Consider the following 22672-nt stretch of genomic DNA (forward strand, 5'->3'; position numbering starts at 1 on the left):
TATTATTACTAAGAATATTTTTAGCGGTCTGTTAAATTTTTTTTTTTTTTGGTAAAATATACACTGCAACATATGATTTATTAATTTATAATTTTTTTTTATCTCATCTTTTAAGATACATTGTTACATTACTAATGTGTAAAAGAGTTGTGTATTTTACACAGTTTTTTTACATAACCACGTAAGCATATTTTCTCTCTTCTCCCCCTTTCCCACTCTCGGTTCTCTTTCTTCTCTTTCATTCGTTTACCCCTCTTTGTCTCTCACTTTTAAAGCAACATAAAGAATAATCTGCAACTGGCGGCAACTAAGAACTGTTCAACCATCTTTTATTTATTTTTCTTTTTAAATAAAAATAGTTTGATTTATCACTTTCGTTTCATTTTATCTTCTGTAATCATCGTCGTAGATTCTGGGTTTTTTTTTTATATTTTTATATTTTTTTACATTCTATTCTAATGAGATAAATATGTACTAACCAAAGATTAGATATATATATTAATCACGATTTTATATAATTGTTGTTTGATACAATTATACAAATTATTTTATTTTTTTTTCTTTTTTGGTGATTAGTCGATTCAATCGCAATTGTTGTAACATATTTTTTGTTTATTTAGGAAATGATATATAGGGGGAAATTATTATTGGGACTTGAGGTTTAATCGCCAAAAAGTAAATGAATCAAGTAAGTTTATAAAAATTATGTAGGGCCTTGGGTATGACACGTGCTTGGTTGTTATTGGGGATATTTTTTTACACAAAAGGTATAAAATGACCGTAGGAGTTAAAAATAGGTAGTATAAATTTTTCATTTAAATCTATTATGACACATCATATTTACACAAAATATGGAGATGCTCTAATATTAATATAGTTTGGATTTGGATTGTCATTGCCGGACTCAAATTTTATCTTAGTAAGAAGAAAAATTGTCCAAACTTATCTTAAAATCAAATTGGGATTAATTAATCCACTCAATTTGCACTCCAAATCTCCGATTAATTAATAAAGGAAAAAAACTTATTAAAGTAACTCTTCTTATGAATTTTAAATACTCCTAAAAGTAATTTATTATATTGTGAAATATATTATTGGAGAATATATTTGGTGTGTTTGATAAATAATGCAAAATCACATCATCACATATAATTTTGATGTGTCTAATTGTAATGGGTGGACACTTACCGATTTACCCAAAAGCTCAAACTATTAGGTAGTGCTGCATACCCACCCATTTATACCCAATCATTTTCTCATCCGATTCCGATGTGGGACAAATGATCCTTGTTACATTCTCCCCCACCCAAACTCGCAACGCTCCCGTTGCAGTTCGGGCCACTCTGCCTACCCGGAATGCTAGCCCGGACGCCTTCCGGGCCGGGTGCTTAGTGTGACACCGGATCAAAGATTGGGTCTGGATTTGATACCAACTATAACGGGTGGGTGCTTGCCCATTTACCCAAAAGCTCGAACTATTAGGTAGTGTTACATACCTGCCCATTTACCCAAAAGCTCGAACTATTAGGTAGTGTTACATACCTACCCATTTATACCCAATCACTTTCCCATCCGATTCTGATGTGGGACAAATAATCCTTGTTACACTAATCCACCGCGCACTGTGCAACAATTTTATTGTGCAGGTACTATGTGGTATTTTTGGAATCCATACAATAATATAACTCCTAAATAAACGTAACGTTTGTAACATTAATGGCTGAAATCCCAGATATAAAAAGGCAAGGCATGAGTGAGATTGGAGGGTTGAACGTTGAACGTGGATTGTTTTTATATTTAAAAAAGAAAGGAGGGAGAGGGAGAGTTTATTTGTAGAGAGTCCTTGCTTTGCTTCCACATGTGATGGTGATGTGATGTGGGTAGGAGGAAAGGCGTGGATGCAGCCAAAAGAAGGGGCCACATAGCATTTTCCTTTAAACAAATTACTCACTTTGTTTTCATTGTCAAACCTCCCTTCCATTCTTCACCTCAAGATCGAAAACCCTTATTTATAGAGAGAGAAAAATAAAGACAACCAGGCAGACACAAAGAAAGAGAGAGAGAACAATGGCAGAGGAGACGAAGTCAAGGTTTAATAGAATCTGTGTTTTCTGCGGAAGTAGCCCAGGAAAGAAAGCTAGTTACCAAGACGCCGCTGTTGAGTTAGGGAAAGAACTGGTAACAACAATGAACCTCTCTCTCTTTCTCTCTATCTCTCTCTCTCTCTCTCACACTCACACACACGCGGAGATTTAGGATTACTTAGTTGTTGTATGTTGTTATATAAACTAATGTGACCAAAACCCATTTTATATTTCACACCCTCGTTTGTTTTATGTTTCATTTGGGCTTTCATTCATCAAATACGCATTCAAGCCTGTCCCCGGCAAACCCAATAAAAGATACCATGTTTGGCTTCTGGATTTCAATAGAACTTTCCCTTCATGGTGCATTTTCCCGGGTAAATGAACATTTTTTGCATCTTCTTCCTTGTTAATCATTGTGTGGGTATTCACCTCAGTTAATGAAAAGATTGTTTTTTTTGGTTTATTAATTTCCTTTTTTTCTTTTTTCTTTTATGTCTTTGGTGTATGTAATGGATATTTAAATAAAGTTGGAGGAGAAGATATTGTTGGGCATTTTGTTTGCTCAAGTGGGTATTGTAAGCTTTGAACGTGGGAGGGAATATGATTGTTTGTTGAAATAGGAGGGGGAAGGTTTAGGGTTTATTTTTGGCATGAGTATGAGATTGCTAGCTGTAACCTGCCTGTCAGTTGAGCAGCCTTCTTGCATGATCTTTCTTATATTTTTTTTGGGGGTTTAAATAAATTAATTAATTTTCTAAGGAACCAAACGTGCCACCTTGGTATGATGACTCCTCCTTTAAGCGTGTTCTATTCTTTGGCACTTCCACCACCCTCCATCACCAACCATCCATCATTTTTGTTTATGGGGCTTCTCTATATAGTATCAATTATATACACACACACACACACACACACACACACACAAACACACGCACTGATCACATTACTCAATACTAGCCTCATAGGGGGTTTTAATTTGTAAATTCAATTGAGACCTATTGCTATTATTATGATTATAAAGTTTAGTTTATTGAATAAAGTAATTTTTAGCTATCATGGGTTTGTGACACGTGTTAATGGGGTTTGATTTCCGATGTGTTTTGAAGGTGGAGAGAAGGATTGATTTGGTCTATGGTGGTGGCAGCGTGGGTCTCATGGGTCTTGTTTCTCAGGCAGTTCATGATGGTGGGCGCCATGTTCTAGGGTATGTAATGTCCCTCTCTCACACACACACGCATTATGTTTAAGTCTCAAGTAGTAAATGTCAAGTAAAAGATAGGAAGCTTCAAAAAACAAACATCATTAAACCTAAGAGGGTTTTGATTTGTGCATTTATTTATTTATTTTTGTTCGTTAAACATGCAAAAGGATTTCATTTATGACTAACACAAGTGTTTTTGGAGATGGTGAACATGGTTTTAATACGTAAAAAGCATGTTATCTGATAAACAGTAAAAATCTAAAAGTGTGTTACTTTATTTAGCGGTAGTGTTACGAAGAATTGCAAAAAGCATGGAGCTTTGGGCAGCTTTTATGATGAGTAAAGTAAAGAAAAAATCCAATTTGGTCTGTGAAATGTCAGTCCACACTGGAACTTCTAGTTACAAAGAATTGCAAAAAGGGCTTCCTAAAAAGTATGTCACCTTTTTATGCAGTCATTCTTGATTTTTCATAAAACTGATCCACTTTTACACAACAGTGAGCAATGAGGAATTTCATTGAGGGTGACCAAATTATAGTGCATGGGTTTCAACACTCAACTTTTCCTCTTTGATCTTTAAACCTTGAATCTTAAGCTAAGACCATTCGGAAATTCATGACATTGCCTAGAGATCATTGAAAATATCATTATGTTATTAGACTGTTGATTTTATTATTATTATTTTATTTTTTAATTGGGTAGTAAACTAATTTATGTTCTTGTGGATGTTTTGCAGAGTAATTCCGAGGACTCTCATGCCCAGGGAGGTAGGACCAGAAACTCCAAATCAAATACTTTTCTTTTTTGTTTTGGATTGTTGTGTGGAATGTTACAATGTAATAAATGCATGCACTCTAGTACAATAGAGCTTACTGGCCGTTCTTTTCTCTCTTTTTTTTTTCTTATTTAATTTTCCCTTTTTTAATTTGGTGGTGGGACATCTTCTCAATATCTGCATTTACTATCTGTCTTCTTCGTTTTTCGGAAATTCAATTTCTCGTCTTTGAGTGATGATAGTGGATGTGTTTATATCATTCATTTCTTTCAATTTCTCTGAGAAAATCCATATATTTGCATTAATGATTTCTAGTTTATATATATGTTGAAACATTTTATACTTAATAATATATTGACATGGTGTGTTACAACAGATAACTGGTGATACTATTGGAGAAGTGAGGGCTGTGTCCGATATGCACCAAAGAAAAGCTGAGATGGCCCGTCAAGCCGATGCCTTCATTGCCCTACCTGGTATCTCTATGGATTCAAATTTTTATATAGTGTAAAAAAGAATTTCCTTTATACTTCTAAATTCGAAATTCTTCTATGCAACTAATTTGAACATTAATTTCTAAATGATATCAGGTGGTTATGGCACCCTTGAAGAGTTGCTGGAAGTCATTACCTGGGCTCAGCTTGGAATCCACCGAAAACCTGTAAGAAAAAACCATGCATTAGTTTTCTATTTGGTTATAAAAAGTTGTCACTCATATTTTCTCTAATATCATGGTAATAAAAACATAATAATAATAAATAAAGAGCCAAATTTGATTTCAATTATAAAAACTCTAGGATGTCATATGTGCTTCTCATCAACAAACAAAAATATTTTTAAAAATATCAAATATAAAGTTGGCAAATGAAGATATTAAGGAAAGTATTACTCGTATTAATGTGGTAATGAACCCTTTCGGGGAAAATGTGTCATATAGGAATTCCTTCCATTCCTTATATCCAATAGATCTTTCCCTAGTTGGAATTATAGATCTTCTGATTAGAATTGTTGCAGCATCCATAGCTTGTTAGGAGTTGTAATGTACATGCAGACATATATAAATAGTTTTCCTTGACCATATTTTTTAGTAAATGATTCCACTGGAAATAAAAGGCACGTTTTGTTGGAACAATGAGGCTTGCTACTAGTTTTTTTTTTCTTTTCTTTTTTTATTAATTTGCCCAACTATTGTCGTTAGTCATTCAACTGTCGAATATGGCATTCCATATAATGAAGTCTACAATTTTACGTTTTGACATGGTATGTTGGCATGTTTCTTGACACGTCGTCGTCTTTAAATTGATATTACTCGAAAATCATATTTGCGAGGATTTTGAGCTATAACATCGAGTGTGATAGATTCAAAGGTAGTGGCTTGTTAAGCTAGAATCAATGCATGTGGTACTTCTTGTGTTTCACATGTAAAGATACTTGACCATATTTTTTAGTAAATGATTCCACTGGAAATAAAAGGCACGTTTTGTTGGAACAATGAGGCTTGCTACTAGTTTTTCTTTTCTTTTCTTTTTTTATTAATTTGCCCAACTATTGTCATTAGTCATTCAACTGTCGAATATGGCATTCCATAAGATGAAGTCTACAATTTTACGTTTTGACATGGTATGTTGGCATGTTTCTTGACACGTCGTCGTCTTGAAATTGATATTACTCGAAAATCATATTTGCGAGGATTTTGAGCTATAACATCGAGTGTGATAGATTCAAAGGTAGTGGCTTGTTAAGCTAGAATCAATGCATGTGGTACTTCTTGTGTTTCACATGTAAAGATAGTATAAGATTTAGCATTTGGAGTTTGGATTGGAGAAATCTCCATTTGTTTTATGTTTTATTCACACAATAGTGTTTCAATATTATAATTGAATCATATATTTCTATGCAGGTGGGCCTGTTGAATGTAGAAGGATACTATAATTCCTTGTTGTCTTTCATTGATAAGGCCGTCGATGAAGGCTTTATCTCACCCACTGCACGTCGCATAATCGTGTCTGCTCCAACTGCCAAACAGTTGGTCCGAGAACTTGAGGTATATAGATTCATCCCATATATAATTATATCATAATTTAATTAAACTATAGAAGATCTTTGACCAATCTCTGAAGTACGAATTCTGAATCAGTTAAAGCTGAGAAGAATGGTTTCTTGTATTTTATGACTAATCAAGTATTTTGCAGTACATACACTAAACATATTTTGTGTTAATGTGTTTTTCATGAAGTAGAAATGATTCTAATTTCATATTCATGGGTGTAACAGGAATATGTTCCGGAATGTGATGAAATTACATCCAAGTTAATATGGGAAGAGGAGGTGGAGAGGCTGAACTACGTTGTCGAATCGGGTGTTCCCTCGTGCCACGGAGTATAAATTATGCATGGATGTCTTTTTTGGGTTTATCATACAGTATATATAGTTCTATATACGGTTTTAACCCCCACATCTCCAGCACAGATTTTTTTGTTTTTTGGAACTGTGTCCTCAAACGTTCATATACCTGTCTGGAACAGAAACATGTTAGTACCTTGTTTACGCTGAAATGTGAAGGATCTATTTTGTTCAACTTCTCCAATTGCCTATCGATCTCTATATTCTACGTTTATAGAGGATCCAAATAAGGAACAATTTAATTCTTATACTAAGAGAAAAGTTGATGATAATCAAACGGGCTTGTGACCTAGTGGTATCAGATTTTTACTTTTCAAAAGGAAATTAAGGGTTCAAGTCTTCACACGGAGGCAATTAAGGATTTAAGCTTCATGAAAGCATGTGTGTGATACCAACAAAGGAATGGATGATGATCCAGAAACAATTTAAACAAAAGAAAAGGGAAAAAGAAAGTGTGTTTTAAGTGGGCTTAGCAGCATGTACGGAGTATCATTATCATAATTACTGACAATTTGCTTCATTGTAAAATATTTTTCAGAAATTATTTTTAGGTGTGTGGGAAACTCAAAGGTTAGGAAATTATTTTCTATGTAAATCATTTTACGGCAAAAGACTGAAAGTGATTTATCAAAAAAGTTTTTTTTTTTTGGGTCATCTAATCATTCTTATTCTTATTAAATTTTGACGTCCCTCTATTAATTTTTTTTTTTTTTCGGTTCTCTCAATCTAAAAAATTAATATTTAGTCTTCTCTTTATGTATGTATACATAAAGTGAGATGAGAGAGGAAGAAAGGAGAAAGAAAAAGGGACACAAATTTGGATAGGTGGAGGAACAGATTTAGGTTGAGAACATGCTTTGATATATATAGAGCGAAGAGAGAATGCAGCGAGAAGGAGAGGGGGGATGATTTAAGGGGTACTTTTTCCCGTTGCTGAGGAACATTGAAGAAATAAATAAATTGTGCACAAAAACCATTGTAGAAAATAAATAAATTGTGCACAAAAACCGTTGTAGAAAATATTTTACAATCGTTGCCAAAATGTGAAAATAAAAAATAAAAAAATATTTTACATGAAAATATTTTATTTAAAAATTATTTTATAAGAAAAACATTTTACGTCCAAACAAACGGAGACAAAATGCAAAAAGAAACTCAATTATGAAAATATATTTATAGCATGCATCACAAATAACTTTTAGAAGCTCTAGTAGCTCCATTGAGCTCTATGTCATCAAATCGGCCATCTAGGTTATAATGGATAAGAAATTTTAAAATTTTCACATGTTCCAATAGCATATTATTCCATGTAGGGATGGCAACGTGGACAGGTTTGGACGGGTGTACCTTCCCCGCCCTCATCCTTGCCCAAAACTACAAAAAGGGGAAAACTTTTCACCCCATCCCTGTAACCGTTTAACATTTTTACCCTGCGGGTACCCACCCCGCCCCGTTTAAGACCATAATTTATTTATTGTTGAAATAAATTTGTTCTTCTTTTTTTCCCCTCATCTTCAATTCTTCACCATTATAACTTTCTTTTTAATCAAATTCATTTGTTACTTTAATATTATTATATAGGGTACTTAATATATAATGGTAAATGTATATATTATTGAAATAAAGGTATTTAAGTAATTTATCTATCTAAACGATGTGGGACGGCGCGGGGCGGGGTAGGGTGGGGCGATCTCCCCCCGCCTCTGCACCAAACCCGTGCGAATTTTTATTATATGAAACCATTCCCGCCCATATAAGCAAAACGGCTTTCCAAAATTGCCAAAAACGGAGCAGGGCGACTAACTGCGGGAATGGGTCAAATTGTCATCCCTAGTTTCATGGAGCTAAAGTCCAAAATATGAAAGAAATAAGTGTTTCCATGACTTTACCACCCAGTCAATTATGTTATGCTTAATCCCTCTTGGCCACATATCTTTTTGATTAAGAATGAGAAATCTCTCTCCTCTTACATGAATCCAATTTTCATTTCGTCAGGGAAAAGTCATCTTTTTCTCAACAATGTCTTTGTCATTTAATAAATATTGATAACTCTCCAATTCTTTTTTTTTTTTCTCACTATTAATGATGATGGTATCGGACCATTTAAAACACCGATAATTCAAACTCCCAAGAAATAAGGTGAGAGCCGTATTTTTTTGAATGGAGAAATTGAAAAAAATAAATGAACGAAAAAGAGAGTGATATCATGTCATGTTTGTTTAATAGGACCTTTTGAATATAATCAATTAATTAAATAATAAGTTGAATATAAGGCTCATTCAATATAAGAATTTACTTACAGAAAAACACTTAAATGTAAGGGGATGCATGCATTTTATGCAATGGTGGGCCCAGCTTGTGGATGTGGGAAAGGGACGGATATAATGGGAGACGACAATGTAAAACATGGTGGGACAAATGTGTTGGCCACTGTCCATCAAAAACAAATTCCTGTTTTTGACTTCTCATCTACGGAGTAAATGAAGCAAAAAGATTTGTCCGCTTCTGTTGCATAAATATTAAACCTCCATTATCTTTCAAAAAAATATATATATATTAAACCTCCATTCCTTCAAAAATCTTATTGTATTTAGTTATTTTAAGATTGGACAAATTGCATAACCTCTCGACTATTGAAAACAAACCAACTACTAAATTTTTTGAAAAAATGAAAGACGATTATTATTATTTTGGTTCAAATACTAATTCACGAGGATTATTTGTATAAATAAAATAATTGAAGCAATTTTTGTTTTTTTTTTTTTTCTTTTGTAATTTGCCCTTTAAAAATTGTTAATATGTAATAACCACAATGTAACAACCATATATATATATATATTTTAATTTTTGAATTCATGTTTATCCATATAATATATATATCTATGTGGTGGTTATCGTATAACGAAATTTGAAAGATATCAGACTATCAGTTTAGTTGATTTTTTTTTGTTTTTTTTTAAGAGTCCACATAGAACTCAACTACTAGATATATATCTAGACATGGTGTATCTGTTGGGAAACGTACAAGTTTTAAAAACTTTTCGAGAGATTTTGATTCATAAATCTTGATTCATCACATAGAGACAAGTTTTATGCAAAAATAAAAATATGATGTATCATTCAATTAATGGATTGAATACTTACATCAAAGGTCTGAGTAAACCTTTAAAACTTTCCTCTAAAGTGAATGTTCTCACTTATTGTAGATCCCTTAGCAAGATGCCTTCTCCTTGGATCTCCATCTTCTTGGTAATTATTTTGCATTTAGGAATCACTCATAAGCCTCCATGAATTACCTTGGAAAACTAGGCTTGTGGGAGCCTCTATTAGATGAGACCATAAACCCTAATTTTCTAGAGAGAGAAAATTTATCCATTTTTCCTTCTCATAAAAATTACCCCCTAAAATATACATAGACCATGTATATTTATAGGCAACATAAAAATAAAGAAAAGGAAACAACAAATCCTTCTCCATCTCTAATTCATATGTCTCAAATCTAATATGATTCCAATATCAAGTTGGGCTATGAGTGAGAATCCATTGGGCCTATTATTTTATTGGCTACAATGAATTAATAATTGGCCCGGTCCATGGACCCAATTCAATTAATTCATAAATTAATTTCTACTCCACTAAAAGAAATTAATTGAACTCCAATTAAATAATAAATAACCTCTAAGTCAATATTGCACTTTGACCCCTCTATGCATAATTAGTTATCGGATAAATATAGCCATCAATCCGACTACTTAATTAATATATTTATTTTGGTACCTTTGATTATTTCTGGCTCGATCACAATAAAACATTTGTTTGACAAAAATAATAATTTAAATAAATAAATATATAATAAATCATTTTGTCTAAAAACACACGAAGGCCTTCGAATTTACTTTGTGATCAACCATAATCAATACAAAATAAATACAAGTAGCAATGATGCAAATATTGAAAATATAACCCTCTAACTATTAATTACATAACTACCCAAAGTGTCGGTCTAAGGATCCCGAAGAATCCGCCTGTGATACCCCCGGATTTCCGGATGCGGGTTGGCCAGGCCCACGCCCGATTACCCGAGGATATCAAAACAATTAGCAATTTAATGAACACAGAATACAATATAGAAAACAAGAATGAATAAAATTTTGCTGAAAAGAACCTAGAATGATAATCCAATAATTGAAAACCTCAGAATAAATAATTTCATTGATAATTAAAACTATTTTGATACAACTGATCCACCAAGAATGGAAATTGTTCTCCAATTTATACAACTCGGGAATCCATCTAGTGGACCCCTAAAAACCAATGGTACTCAAAAGACTGGAACAAAACCCAAGTCTTAACATGAAATAAAATCCTACGCCATCAGTAGAGTGAATAACTGTATCTGCTCAGCACGATCAAGCTCTACAGCCCAGAACTGACGAACACCTGAAAAAAAATAATAAAAGGGTGGGTCAGGCCCACTAGCAAGTTCTAATCTAACTGCAATCCATACAGTGACCCGATACGCAGATACACCATAGATACCTCACAATATCTATCTAGTCCATACATATATATATCCACACTATGGGACATTCACTGAACTACAGTAGGGATCTCAACCTGAATAGAAGGCAACATGCGAATACGCACCCAAAGGTGGGCATGAGTACCTAGACCTAACAGGGTACACCCAACCTACTATAACCAACTACGCATCCACTGCATATACGCACCCTAACCAACAAGTTTGAGACTCAAGCTCAACTCGTGGTACCATAAACATATATATCTAAACTCCGTTCCTAACCATTCACAAGAAATCCAATAAGTCATTCGGCGTATTCAACCGTACCGACTTATATATATATAAGGAGGATTTATTTAACAACCCGTTCCCTTATTCCAAAATAGGTAGGACTGAGTATTTTAAATCAGTCTGTCCCTAGTATGCCACCGTCCCATACCGGTGCATACAATCCACAAAGTCCATATAATTGATAGAACCAGTCATACTGTTCACCAATTAAAATCCATAAGGTAGGAATTAGCATTTTGAGCTAAACCATACCTAGTATGCCACCGTCCCATACCGGTGCATACCATCCTCCATATCCATGTAAATTACAACATTCAAATGATAAGCAAGTAATTTACAAGGCAAAACCAAAACCCAGATAATTGACAGAATTTTAATGTGAGAATTCAGCACTTAAAATCCAATACATAATTCCAAATAATTGGTCAAATTTAATATAAGAATTCCGCAATTATAATCCAAGATATGATTCCAAATAATTGACCGAATTAAGTATAAGAATTCAGCAATTATGTTCCAATACATAAGTCCAGGTAAATTACAAGGCATAAATAATAAGCATGTAATTTATAGTCCAAAACCAACCATCCACATCGTTGTAGAATAGTATTTAGTATTTCAACAACTTAAAACCAAAACCATGTAAATTACAGACTACGAATGATAGTACAGCAATTTAAAATCCAAAACCAATATCCAATTAATTACAGAAGTTTTTAAATGTTTCAGCAATTTAAATCCAAACAATTAACCATACAGTTGCAGGGGATGATTTAATAAATCAACAACTAACATCCAGAGCCTGCATAGATTACATCTAACACATCAATGACCCCATAATATATTTAAGACCATTTAATAAATATATTACATCCCACTGGAATGCCTAAAAATAAGCTTAAGCATTTAAAACTTTATTCATCCACCAACTGTATACAATTGTACATAAGTGTTATACAGTTTGATCCGTTAATTTAGAATTAACCTTAAATTAATTTAGGGTCTTAATAACACCCAAAAATTAACTATTTAATCCCCCGTGAAGTCTTATTAAATTTCTAAAATTTAATCAAGCCATTTAGTTCCTTTCTCTGTTAGTAGCATACACCGTGGTATATTTTTACACTGCTTCATCCTTTGTCTTAAAGACTTAAACCATGCAACATTAAGTTTAATAACACTTAAAATTAACTACTTAGATCCTCTGTTAAGTCCCTACAGTTCATTAGAATCACTCAGAAGCCCAAACAGTGCTCAAAACACCAAACAGAGCCCTAAAACCACTTTCTGGACGTAAAAACAAATTGGAGCCGGCTCTTGGAATGGAAGAGCCGGCTCTCTCCCTTTTGAGAGCCTCCAGTTCATCCCTGCTCCGTTTCCGTCAATCTGCTCCTTCTCTGGTCAGTCCCTACCCTTCTGTTTATTTCTTAAACTGATCTTAAGGGTTTATTATCACTCTATTAACATCTCCAAGTTTTGATTACAGTAATTTAAAACAATTACAAAGCTTAAGGTTGCTATTGAACTTACCAAGCTTCCAGTATCAAAACTGAAACTATATGCAGAAACAGAAACGGAACAGATTGCACACGTATTTAAAACAGAATAATAACATCCCTATGAGTTCTGTATAACCCTAGTAGAGTTCCTATATTGTGTCTACAAGAGTTGCAGTCAAATACAGAAACTAAGGCTACGATGGAAACCATATGCTTAAAGTACAGAAAACTGAAACACCACTTGTATACACTGTAACAGATATTGAATACATACAGACCAACAATATAACACGTAATAAACATATTAATTCCAGTTTTCGCTTGATTAAACCCTAGAGATTATCTAGGTGCACAGAACACGGCCCAAAGGGAAAGAGGAAGATAGAACTTGCCTTTGTAATAGTTGGTCTGCTTTCCTCTGTTCTGGCCACACCGAAATACTGCTTAGCCTCCTATTACTTCTGTGTAAATACTGCTTAGCCTCCTATTACTTCTGTGTTTCCCTTCTCCTAGGTTTGGCTTTGAAACCTCAGTCGAGAACTCACAATTTGCTTTGTTATCTCAACCCTTACTCTGTATCTCTCTGTGTTTTGCAGAACCCTCTACGTGTATATGCTATGTGATATATCGTAAAACCCTAGCTTAACGCATAATGGAGTATTTATAAACTAAATACTAAAACCCTAATCCTTGTCACATTGAGATAAAGCCCTAAACTTAATCCGAGTTTAGTTAGATATCAGATGCTTATGAGACGGCTCCAAAAACCCTAACTAAAACGTATCTAAAACCCTAGTTAATGGAAATTACATAATTACCCTGTTCAAAAATTAAATACTTAATAAATAATTAATTTAAACCCATTAATTAAATCAAATAAGGAAGCAACGAATCACTTAAAACACATAAAATAAATAAAACAAGTAATTAAAATAAACCAACAAATAAAGAATTACACCCTTAATTAAAATAAACAATAATAAATCAATTAAATCAAATTATCCAATTAAGTCAATTAATGCAAATAATGTTAAATAATTCAACTAAGACAATTAAACAAAAATAATAAACGCAAATAAATAATTAACAAATAAATCAATTAATACACACAAATAAACATTTATTCATAAAATTAATAAATAAAATAAAAATGCACATAAAATAACATTTAAATTCCAATTTTATCCCTTTTTAAAGTAGGGGTATTACACCGCCGAACAAATCAAAGTAATTATTAATTAATAAAAGAGTCTATACTTTTCTCATGCTTAAGAGTCAAATGCCATGACGGTGATATGGAGTAATTGCATACGACGGCTCTCGCAATATATCTCAACCTAACGCGGATCCAGTTCAAGTCTTAATTAATTATGAGTCCATCCATAATTACCGACTATGAGTAATTTATAATTACTATTTATATATCATGCATTGATTGTCATCACATACATATATATAAATATTTCTTGTAATTAAATGGACACTATCAATTTCATAGTGAATCGAAACATAATACATTGAATTCACCAATTATATAAATCATAAATATTTCAGATATGTCAGGAACATATGTCAATACAATCCAGATAGGAATTTGCTATGCCAGGGCATATAAATCCCAACAGTATCGACATTATTTTTTTTACGGGCAATACTATTATGTGAGTAACGAAGAGGCGCAATACTATTCTGTGAGTAACGAAGAGGCTTAAGCAGATTTCATTGTCAGACAAGTTAATTCCTGCTTCTAATTCTGTATTTATTCATGTATTAATGGTTAGCTTATTAGATATGATTTAATTGTAGGACTCATGATATTTATTTTTTTAGTGATATGGGGATTATACAACGAATTATTGATTGAATAGAAATTATATCTATTTCATTATTTCTTTTGTTTATTTGGAGGTGCATATTAGCATAGATTTATACTGATTGATTGTTGGGTTATAAAAGAAATTTAGTAATTAGGGTTAATGATAGTTTTATTTTTTAGTGCTAATTTAGTAAAGGAAATATGAAAGAAAAGGCAAGGAATCCGTAGAAGCCTGGAATGTGGAATGAAGAGAAAACTGAATTTGGCTTGTGCGGGTGCCACTTAAATGAATGTCTAAAGAGGTTGATTTGGTTTTTGATAATATATATATATATATATATATATATATATATATATATATATATATATATATATTGGTGCACATGCATGCTAGCAGCCGAAATTGTGGTGGGGAGAAGAAATGGAAATGTGCTCTTGTGGGGTCCACCACTTGGGTGTTATTTATGTAGTAAATGTGGTGGAGTTTGACACTATTCACGTTCTGATATGCTGGGTAAGAATATATCCTTTGTGTGTGGAAATAACATAATAAGATAATGAACTTAGTGATGATAAGTTGTGCAGTCACTTAAAGTTAATTATTGGGTTTGCATTATTGCCCCAAGGTATGCACTTATATATATACACGTGTGCTATATATATTAAGTTTGATTGAGATCGAAGCTTAAAGGGAAGTAGGGACTTCTTTGGGAATACAAAAATGATCCAAAACAATGGAATCGATTAGTAACTGTAAGGTAGTACGACAATAAGAAATAGATTGTTACACTTGTCGTTATGTTTGAGTGGAGTTCATGGATTTGGTTTTGTTTATTATAGAGTATTATATACAATTAATGGCAGAACAATTGGAGTGATATTGAGGTTGAAATTTAGAATATAAGTTTACAATTTTTTATAATTAGGACTATTAAGTTGGTACTGGTATGTTAATACTAATTAATTAATTAATTATTAATTAAGGTGGTTGATAAACTCATGATATTATGAGTAGAAATTATTTAAACATATTTAGTGTTTAATTGATGTGATTAAGCTAGTTGGAGTAGTAGTCTGAGACTTATACAATGATGAGTTTGTTGAGCGTAGTCAGTGACTGTCTACAGGAGTTAAATTACTCTTTTGATATGGCCATGGGGCTAAAGGTGCCTTAGTATGTGGACGTGGTCAGGGGCCATCTGGGTGAGTAGACGTACAACCCAGCCACATGTGTGTATTTGGTAGTCTGGGACTATGCAATGCACACCATTTATTCGGAGTGGAGTCAGGGGCTCATGTGAGGTAATGGCATTAAAACACCAACTGATTGAGGGGAGCCAGGGGCTCATGTGAGGTAAGTGGGAATTTTAGTAATTTAAATTCTAGACGGGTTACAAGTTCACAGGTTGAGTTAATATTATAGAATGACGATGATTAGTAGATATTTCGCGGTCACTTATATATGTATATATATACGGATTTTAAGTAGAGATTAGCTTGCTGAACGATGATTGTGTTTAGCAATTTCTTGCTGAGCTTGTGAGCTCACCCCTTTATTACTTTCAGGTGCATATGGATTAGCTTGCAAAGGAGGCTCAGTGAGAGAAGGAGATTTCCGGATTTCTACATTATGATTTTATTATTGTTTCTTAGTGAACACTTTGTAATAAGATTCACTTAGTTGGTGAAATTTTGAATTAGTTGGGGATGTAATAAATTTCATTTGGATTATTAGATTTTTTAATAAAAAATGTTTTCTTATTGATTTAATCATGGACTATGGTGGATGAATGATGTGAGTCACGTACCAAGTTTTAGTATAAGACAAGGGTTCTTGTGTTAGAATTTGCGGGGCGTGACAGTTTGGTATCAGAGCATAAGGTTTAAGAATCCTAGGGTGAAGGGAATGTTGTAAGAATGGAATTTAAGATATGAAATGTGTTATGAAATGCGTAGATTATCTGCTTCCGTAGCATGCTCCATCTTAGGTTTGATTGACCGTTAAGACTAATGATTATATCATTTTTCATTAAATAGGATGTCGGGAGCTGGTAGAGGCCGAGGACGACCTGCTAGAGGCAAAGGTCAAGGAGGCGCCGATCAGGGTGGTGCAGGCCGTGGCATGGGTCAGATGGATGAGGCACTTCAAATGCCGAATCCTAATACGGAACAAGTTCCCATGACCACATACATAAGGGACATACGCAAATTAGGAGCTATTGAGTTCGTTAGAGCTGTCGATCCACTTGATGCTGAAAAATGGATCGATGACATGGAAAAGTATTTTGAGATGATGGACTGCACTGAAGTGCAGAAAAGGATGATAGCTGCATTTTTCTTGTCGGGTGAGGCGCGCCAGTGGTGGCAAACCGTGACTAGGACTACTGTGGACATAGCCGCTATGACTTGGGAAGAATTTAAGACACGGTTCTATGAAAAACATTTTCCGCGGTCTGTGAGAGAAACGAATGGAATTGAATTCATGGAATTAGAATAGAGCAACACAATGACGGTTAGTGACTATGAGACAAAGTTCACGGAACTCTCTCGGTTTGCTCCTCACATAGTGGCTAATGAGGAACATAGGATTCGAAAGTTTGAGTGGGGTTTGATCTCCCATGTTAAAAGATTGGTAGTCGGGCATAGGTGTGACACTTATGCAAAGGTTGTGGAATGTGCCATGGCAGTTGAAGAAAATAACAACAATATTTTTCAAAAGAAAAAGGAGCAACAGTCAGAAAAGAAAGGAAAAGGAAAGGATACTTTCCAAGAAGCTCAAGGAAGTAAGAATGATCAGTTCCAACGTGGCCAATGGGGTTCAAGAGACGAACAAAATGAGCAGAAATGGAAACGACAAAGAATTGAAGGTGCTGGACAAATCAAGTCAGTAGGGCCAACAAAAATGGGACAGGAACCATATAAATTCTGGGGAAATTGTTATAATTGTTTGGAGAGTGGACATATGGCAAGGTTTTGTCCAAAGCCATGTAAGAGTTCTGAGACGGGTGAAAAGGAACCGCAGCCGCAGAAGTAGGAGGAAGAGATTATGAATGAAGAAGTGGGAACTTATTATTATGATTATTTGTTTTTCTCTCTTTAGCTTTTGGCATAGGAATAAAGTATAGGTTTGTGGTTACCTATTAATGGTTACTAAGCATTTTTTTTTTATCTTTGAACATTTGGTTTGTTCTTTACATTTGGACATGAAAAAAATTTGGATTTATAAGTCTTGTAAATTCATTGATTATTATTGGATGGTTGCCATTGGTTTTTTTTTTAGGAGTGGAAAAGTTAAACGGACTTTTATTTATTTATTTATTTTTTTTTTTTTATCTGATTGCACTTTAGAATCAGGATGATTGGAAAGAAAATTAATGAGAACAAACAGGAGCAAAAGATCAATTTATCGGCTTGTATGCGAGGGAGAACTCAAAAGATAAGAATGGTTATCAAAAGTTCTATTCCAATAGGTGTTATTCCAAAGTACAAACCGAGAAAGGTATCTAGTGTACGAGATTGGCCTCCATTTTACGGACCCAATGCAAACCCAGTTCTTCTCAAAGAAATGAAAAGTGAAGAGGATGATCCTGAAGAGGATCCTAAGGCGGAGTCGTTGGACCATAAATGAAGGTACGTAAATTTCGAGGACGATATTTCAATTAAGGAGGGTAGAATGTAACAACCAGATATATATTGTGTGGGTGTGTGTGTGTATATATATATATATTTAATTTTTGAATTCATGTTTATCCATATAATATATATATCTATGTGGTATTATGAGGGTTATCGTATAACGGAATTTGAGAGATATCAGGCTATCAGTTTAGTTGATTTTTTTTGTTTTTTTTAAGAGTCCATATAGAACTCAACTACTAGATATATATCTAGACTTGGTGTATCGACATTATTTTTTTTACGGGCAGTACTATTCTGTGAGTAACGAAGAGGCACAATACTATTCTGTGAGTAACGAAGAGGCTTAAGCAGATTCCATTGTCAGGCAAGTTAATTCCTGCTTCTAATTCTGTATTTATTCATGTATTAATGGTTAGATTATTAGATATGATTTAATTGTAGGACTCATGATATTTATTTTTTTAGTGATATGGGGATTATACAACGAATTATTGATTGAATAGAAATTATATCTATTTCATTATTTCTTTTGTTTATTTGGAGGTGCATATTAGCATAGATTTATACTGATTGATTGTTGGGTTATAAAAGAAATTTAGTAATTAGGGTTAATGATAGTTTTGTTTTTTAGTGCTAATTTAGTAAAGGAAATATGAAAGAAAAGACAAGGAATCCGTAGAAGCCTGGAATGTGGAATGAAGAGAAAACTGAATTTGGCTTGTGCGGGTGCCACTTAAATGAATGTCTAAAGAGGTTGATTTGGTTTTTGATAATATATATATATATATATATATATATATATATATTGGTGCACATGCATGCTAGCAGCCGAAATTGTGGTGGGGAGAAGAAATGGAAATGTGCTCTTGTGGGGTCCACCACTTGGGTGTTATTTATGTAGTAAATTTGGTGGAGTTTGACACTATTCACGTTCTGATATGCTGGGTAAGAATATATCCTTTGTGTATGGAAATAACATAATAAGAGAATGAACTTAGTGATGATAAGTTGTGCACTCACTTAAAGTTAATTATTGGGTTTGCATTATTGTCCCAAGGTATGCACTTATATATATACACGTGTGCTATATATATTAAGTTTGATTGAGATTGAAGCTTAAAGGGAAGTAGGGACTTCTTTGGGAATACAAATATGATCCAAAACAATGGAATCGATTAGTAACTGTAAGGTAGTACGACAATAAGAAATAGATTGTTACACTTGTCGTTATGTTTGAGTGGAATTCATGGATTTGGTTCTGTTTATTATGGAGTATTATATACAATTAATGGCAGAACAATTGGAGTGATATTGAGGTTGAAATTTAGAATATAAGTTTACAATTTTTTATAATTAGGACTATTAAGTTGGAACTGGTATGTTAATACTAATTAATTAATTAATTATTAATTAAGGTGGTTGATAAACTCATGATATTATGAGTAGAAATTATTTAAACATATTTAGTGTTTAATTGATGTGATTAAGCTAGTTGGAGTAGTAGTCTGAGACATATACAATGATGAGTTTGTTGAGAGCAGTCAGTGACTGTCTACAGGAGTTAAATTACTCTTTTGATATGGCCATGGGGCTAAAGGTGCCTTAGTATATGGACGTGGTCAGGGGCCATCTGGGTGAGTAGACATACAACCCAGCCACATGTGTGTATTTGGTAGTCAGGGACTATGCAATGCACACCATTTATTCGGAGTGGAGCCAGGGGCTCATGTGAGGTAATGGCATTAAAACGCCAACTGATTGAGGGGAGCCAGGGGCTCATGTGAGGTAAGTGGGAATTTTAGTAATTTAAATTCTAGACGGGTTACAAGTTCACAAGTTGAGTTAATATTATAGAATGACGATGATTAGTAGATATTTCGCGGTCACTTATATATGTATATATATACGGATTTTAAGTAAGGATTAGCTTACTGAACGATGATAGTGTTTAGCAATTTCTTGCTGAGCTTGTGAGCTCACCCCTTTATTACTTTCAGGTGCATATGGATTAGCTTGCAAAGGAGGCTCAGTGAGAGAAGGAATTTCCGGATTTCTACATTATGATTTTATTATTGTTTCTTAGCGAATACTTTGTAATAAGATTCACTTAGTTGGTGAAATTTTGAATTAGTTGGAGATGTAATAAATTTCATTTGGATTATTAGATTTTTGAGTAAAAAATATTTTCTTATTGATTTAATCATGGACTATGGTGGATGAATGATGTGAGTCACGTACCAAGTTTTAGTATAAGACAATGGTTCTTGTGTTAGAATTTGCGGGGCGTGACACACAATCTCTTTCTTTTTGTCACTGAATTTGGAGAGTCTATCACGGTTCTTTTTTTATGTTTTTTTTTTGGTTTAAATATGTCATAAACACATATATAAAGCAAACTCTATTTTATATTAAAGAAAAATTTCAAATTTAAAAAAGAAGTAAATATAGAAAAACAATTTTTTATATTTATGAATATATAACAAGGAGCTGTTTTCTTGTTTTATGTATTATGGGAAAAAGAAAACTATTCTAAAAAAAAAAAAAATTAAAAAATTTTCTCATTTATTTATTTTACTATTTTTGTATGCCTATATTTAAATATGATTTCTATAACTTATTTGTCAAAATTTAAAGTATTAAACAAAGATTAAAACTCAGTAAACTTTTATTTTAATTTTTTTTTTTTTAAAAAGTAAAAAATAACTTACAGAAAATTAATAAATAAATTATTTTCATTAAGTTTTAATAATTTTTTTCTTTCGTAAATATTATACGATAATCAAATACCATAAAATAAAAAATATTTTTTTAAAAATATTTTACACAGGAGCTTAGATGTTCACGTTATACCTTCCAAATTGGGTTAGAGTGATTAGGGTCTTGAAAGAGAAAGCAAATAACAGTCATAATAGTCATTCCAACCCTGAAGATATCTTTTCAGCGATTAGATGATAATAAGAATAATAATATATGGGAATTCCAATTTATACAAACTCTATAGTATATGCTTCATTTTTACACTTCTGCCTAAGCAATGTTTTAAAATTCTATTATAAGATTCGAATAAAATTATCAAATAACCGAGCCTCGATAATTAAAAGTCATTATAACTTATAAGCCATTAAAGAATAAAGTAAAATGATAGATTAATTCACATCTATGGAAAGAGAAGCTACATACATGACTAGTTCTGCTAATAAATTATAGTACAAATTGTATTTTTAAAGAAGAGATTGATGATTGTAGAATTATTGATTAGTCTGCTTAATGACATAATTTAAATATGGAATTGTAATAAAATACTAACTGAAACTAAATAATAATAATAATAGTAGTAGTAAAAAAGAAGTTTGTTATTAATAAATTAATTCAGTGCCTAAAGCATATGGAGGAGATCATACGTGAGGTACATGGATCAAAATTCTTAGATTTCACGAATCGCAAAAGATTTTCACAAGTCAACGAAAATATAATATATATGTATATATATATTACTTGAAAATGAAAGATCTTTTTCTAAAACATTATTTTATGTCAACAAATGGAGCGTAAATCAAATAATTTCTTCACTAAAGAAAAACAACATCTTCAAGTTGAGTTTGAACTATAATGCTGCTACGTCCTATATATGAAAACTTGTACAAACAATAAAAAAATCCAATATAGTGAAAATTTGGGCAATTAAAGATTAGTTACTATAGGAAAATAATTAAACTTTTCGAATGTGAGAAATATATAGATTTTTTTTAATTTGCTATGGTGCATGCCTTGAGATGGAGATCATCATTTGGCTAAATTAATTACAGTATTTTTTGTATAATAAAAAATTTGTTACTATTGTACCATTTATAATTTAAAAGTTCTTTCGACGATCCTTCCCTTGTGTGTGTGTATATATGTAATATGTAAATTTTCCGCACAAATTTCATAGGTTCTAAATTTCTTTAGTATGTTGAAATAAGAGCTTATCAAACATTTTGGACATGTGCAATTATTCTCAATGCATGCAATTATTTTGCTTAATAATAATTCTATCAAATTAAAGAATTAACTTTTAAAATAGACCATTTAAGTTTTTAAGTTTTCCCTTTCTTTTTCATGCAACTTATATTTGTAATAGATAATGATTTGTTTATAAAAGCAAGAGTGTATCACAAACCCTTCTCAAACCTCTTTCTATATGTTTCTCTTTTTTATTTCAACCTTGTTTTCAACATTTAGACTCCGTTTATTTGAACATAAAATATTTTTTAAAGAATATTTTTTTTATTTTCTGATGTTTAGTTGTTGTAAAATATTTACAAAGAAAAAAAATATTAAAATTTAATAAAAATAACTTATTCATTAATTTTCGACAAGTTATTTTACATACCTACCCGATGAACTCAATCTCAACACCGAAAAGATAAAAATAAAATAATATTTTACCTAAAAAAGAA

General features: G+C 32.6%; 1 protein-coding gene across 1 annotated transcript; it reads left to right on the forward strand.

Moving 5' to 3' along the window:
- Nucleotides 1-1988: 1988 nt before the first annotated feature.
- On the forward strand, nt 1989-6635 carry LOC132293232 (cytokinin riboside 5'-monophosphate phosphoribohydrolase LOG7). Its single transcript, XM_059790610.1, has 7 exons — nt 1989-2178; nt 3194-3291; nt 4025-4055; nt 4440-4539; nt 4654-4724; nt 5964-6107; nt 6338-6635. The coding sequence occupies exons 1-7, from the start codon at nt 2068-2070 to the stop codon at nt 6446-6448; spliced, it is 666 nt and encodes a 221-aa protein (XP_059646593.1). The 5' UTR covers nt 1989-2067; the 3' UTR covers nt 6449-6635.
- The last annotated feature ends 16037 nt before the right edge of the window (nt 6636-22672 follow it).

The sequence above is a fragment of the Cornus florida genome, unplaced genomic scaffold (assembly GCF_030987335.1).
Source record: "Cornus florida cultivar Cherokee Brave unplaced genomic scaffold, ASM3098733v1 CherokeeBrave_3.0.0_Hap2_Chr02, whole genome shotgun sequence".
Classification (NCBI taxonomy): Eukaryota; Viridiplantae; Streptophyta; class Magnoliopsida; order Cornales; family Cornaceae; genus Cornus; species Cornus florida.

What these genes read in the sequence shown, in the direction of transcription:
- LOC132293232 (XM_059790610.1), top strand. Translation starts at nt 2,068, where the DNA reads ATGGCAGAGGAGACGAAGTCAAGGTTTAATAGAATCTGTGTTTTCTGC. An exon ending in TTGAGTTAGGGAAAGAACTG is followed by an intron (nt 2,179 to 3,193) that starts GTAACAACAATG and finishes TGTGTTTTGAAG; the next exon opens with GTGGAGAGAAGGATTGATTT. An exon ending in TGCCTTCATTGCCCTACCTG is followed by an intron (nt 4,540 to 4,653) that starts GTATCTCTATGG and finishes AAATGATATCAG; the next exon opens with GTGGTTATGGCACCCTTGAA.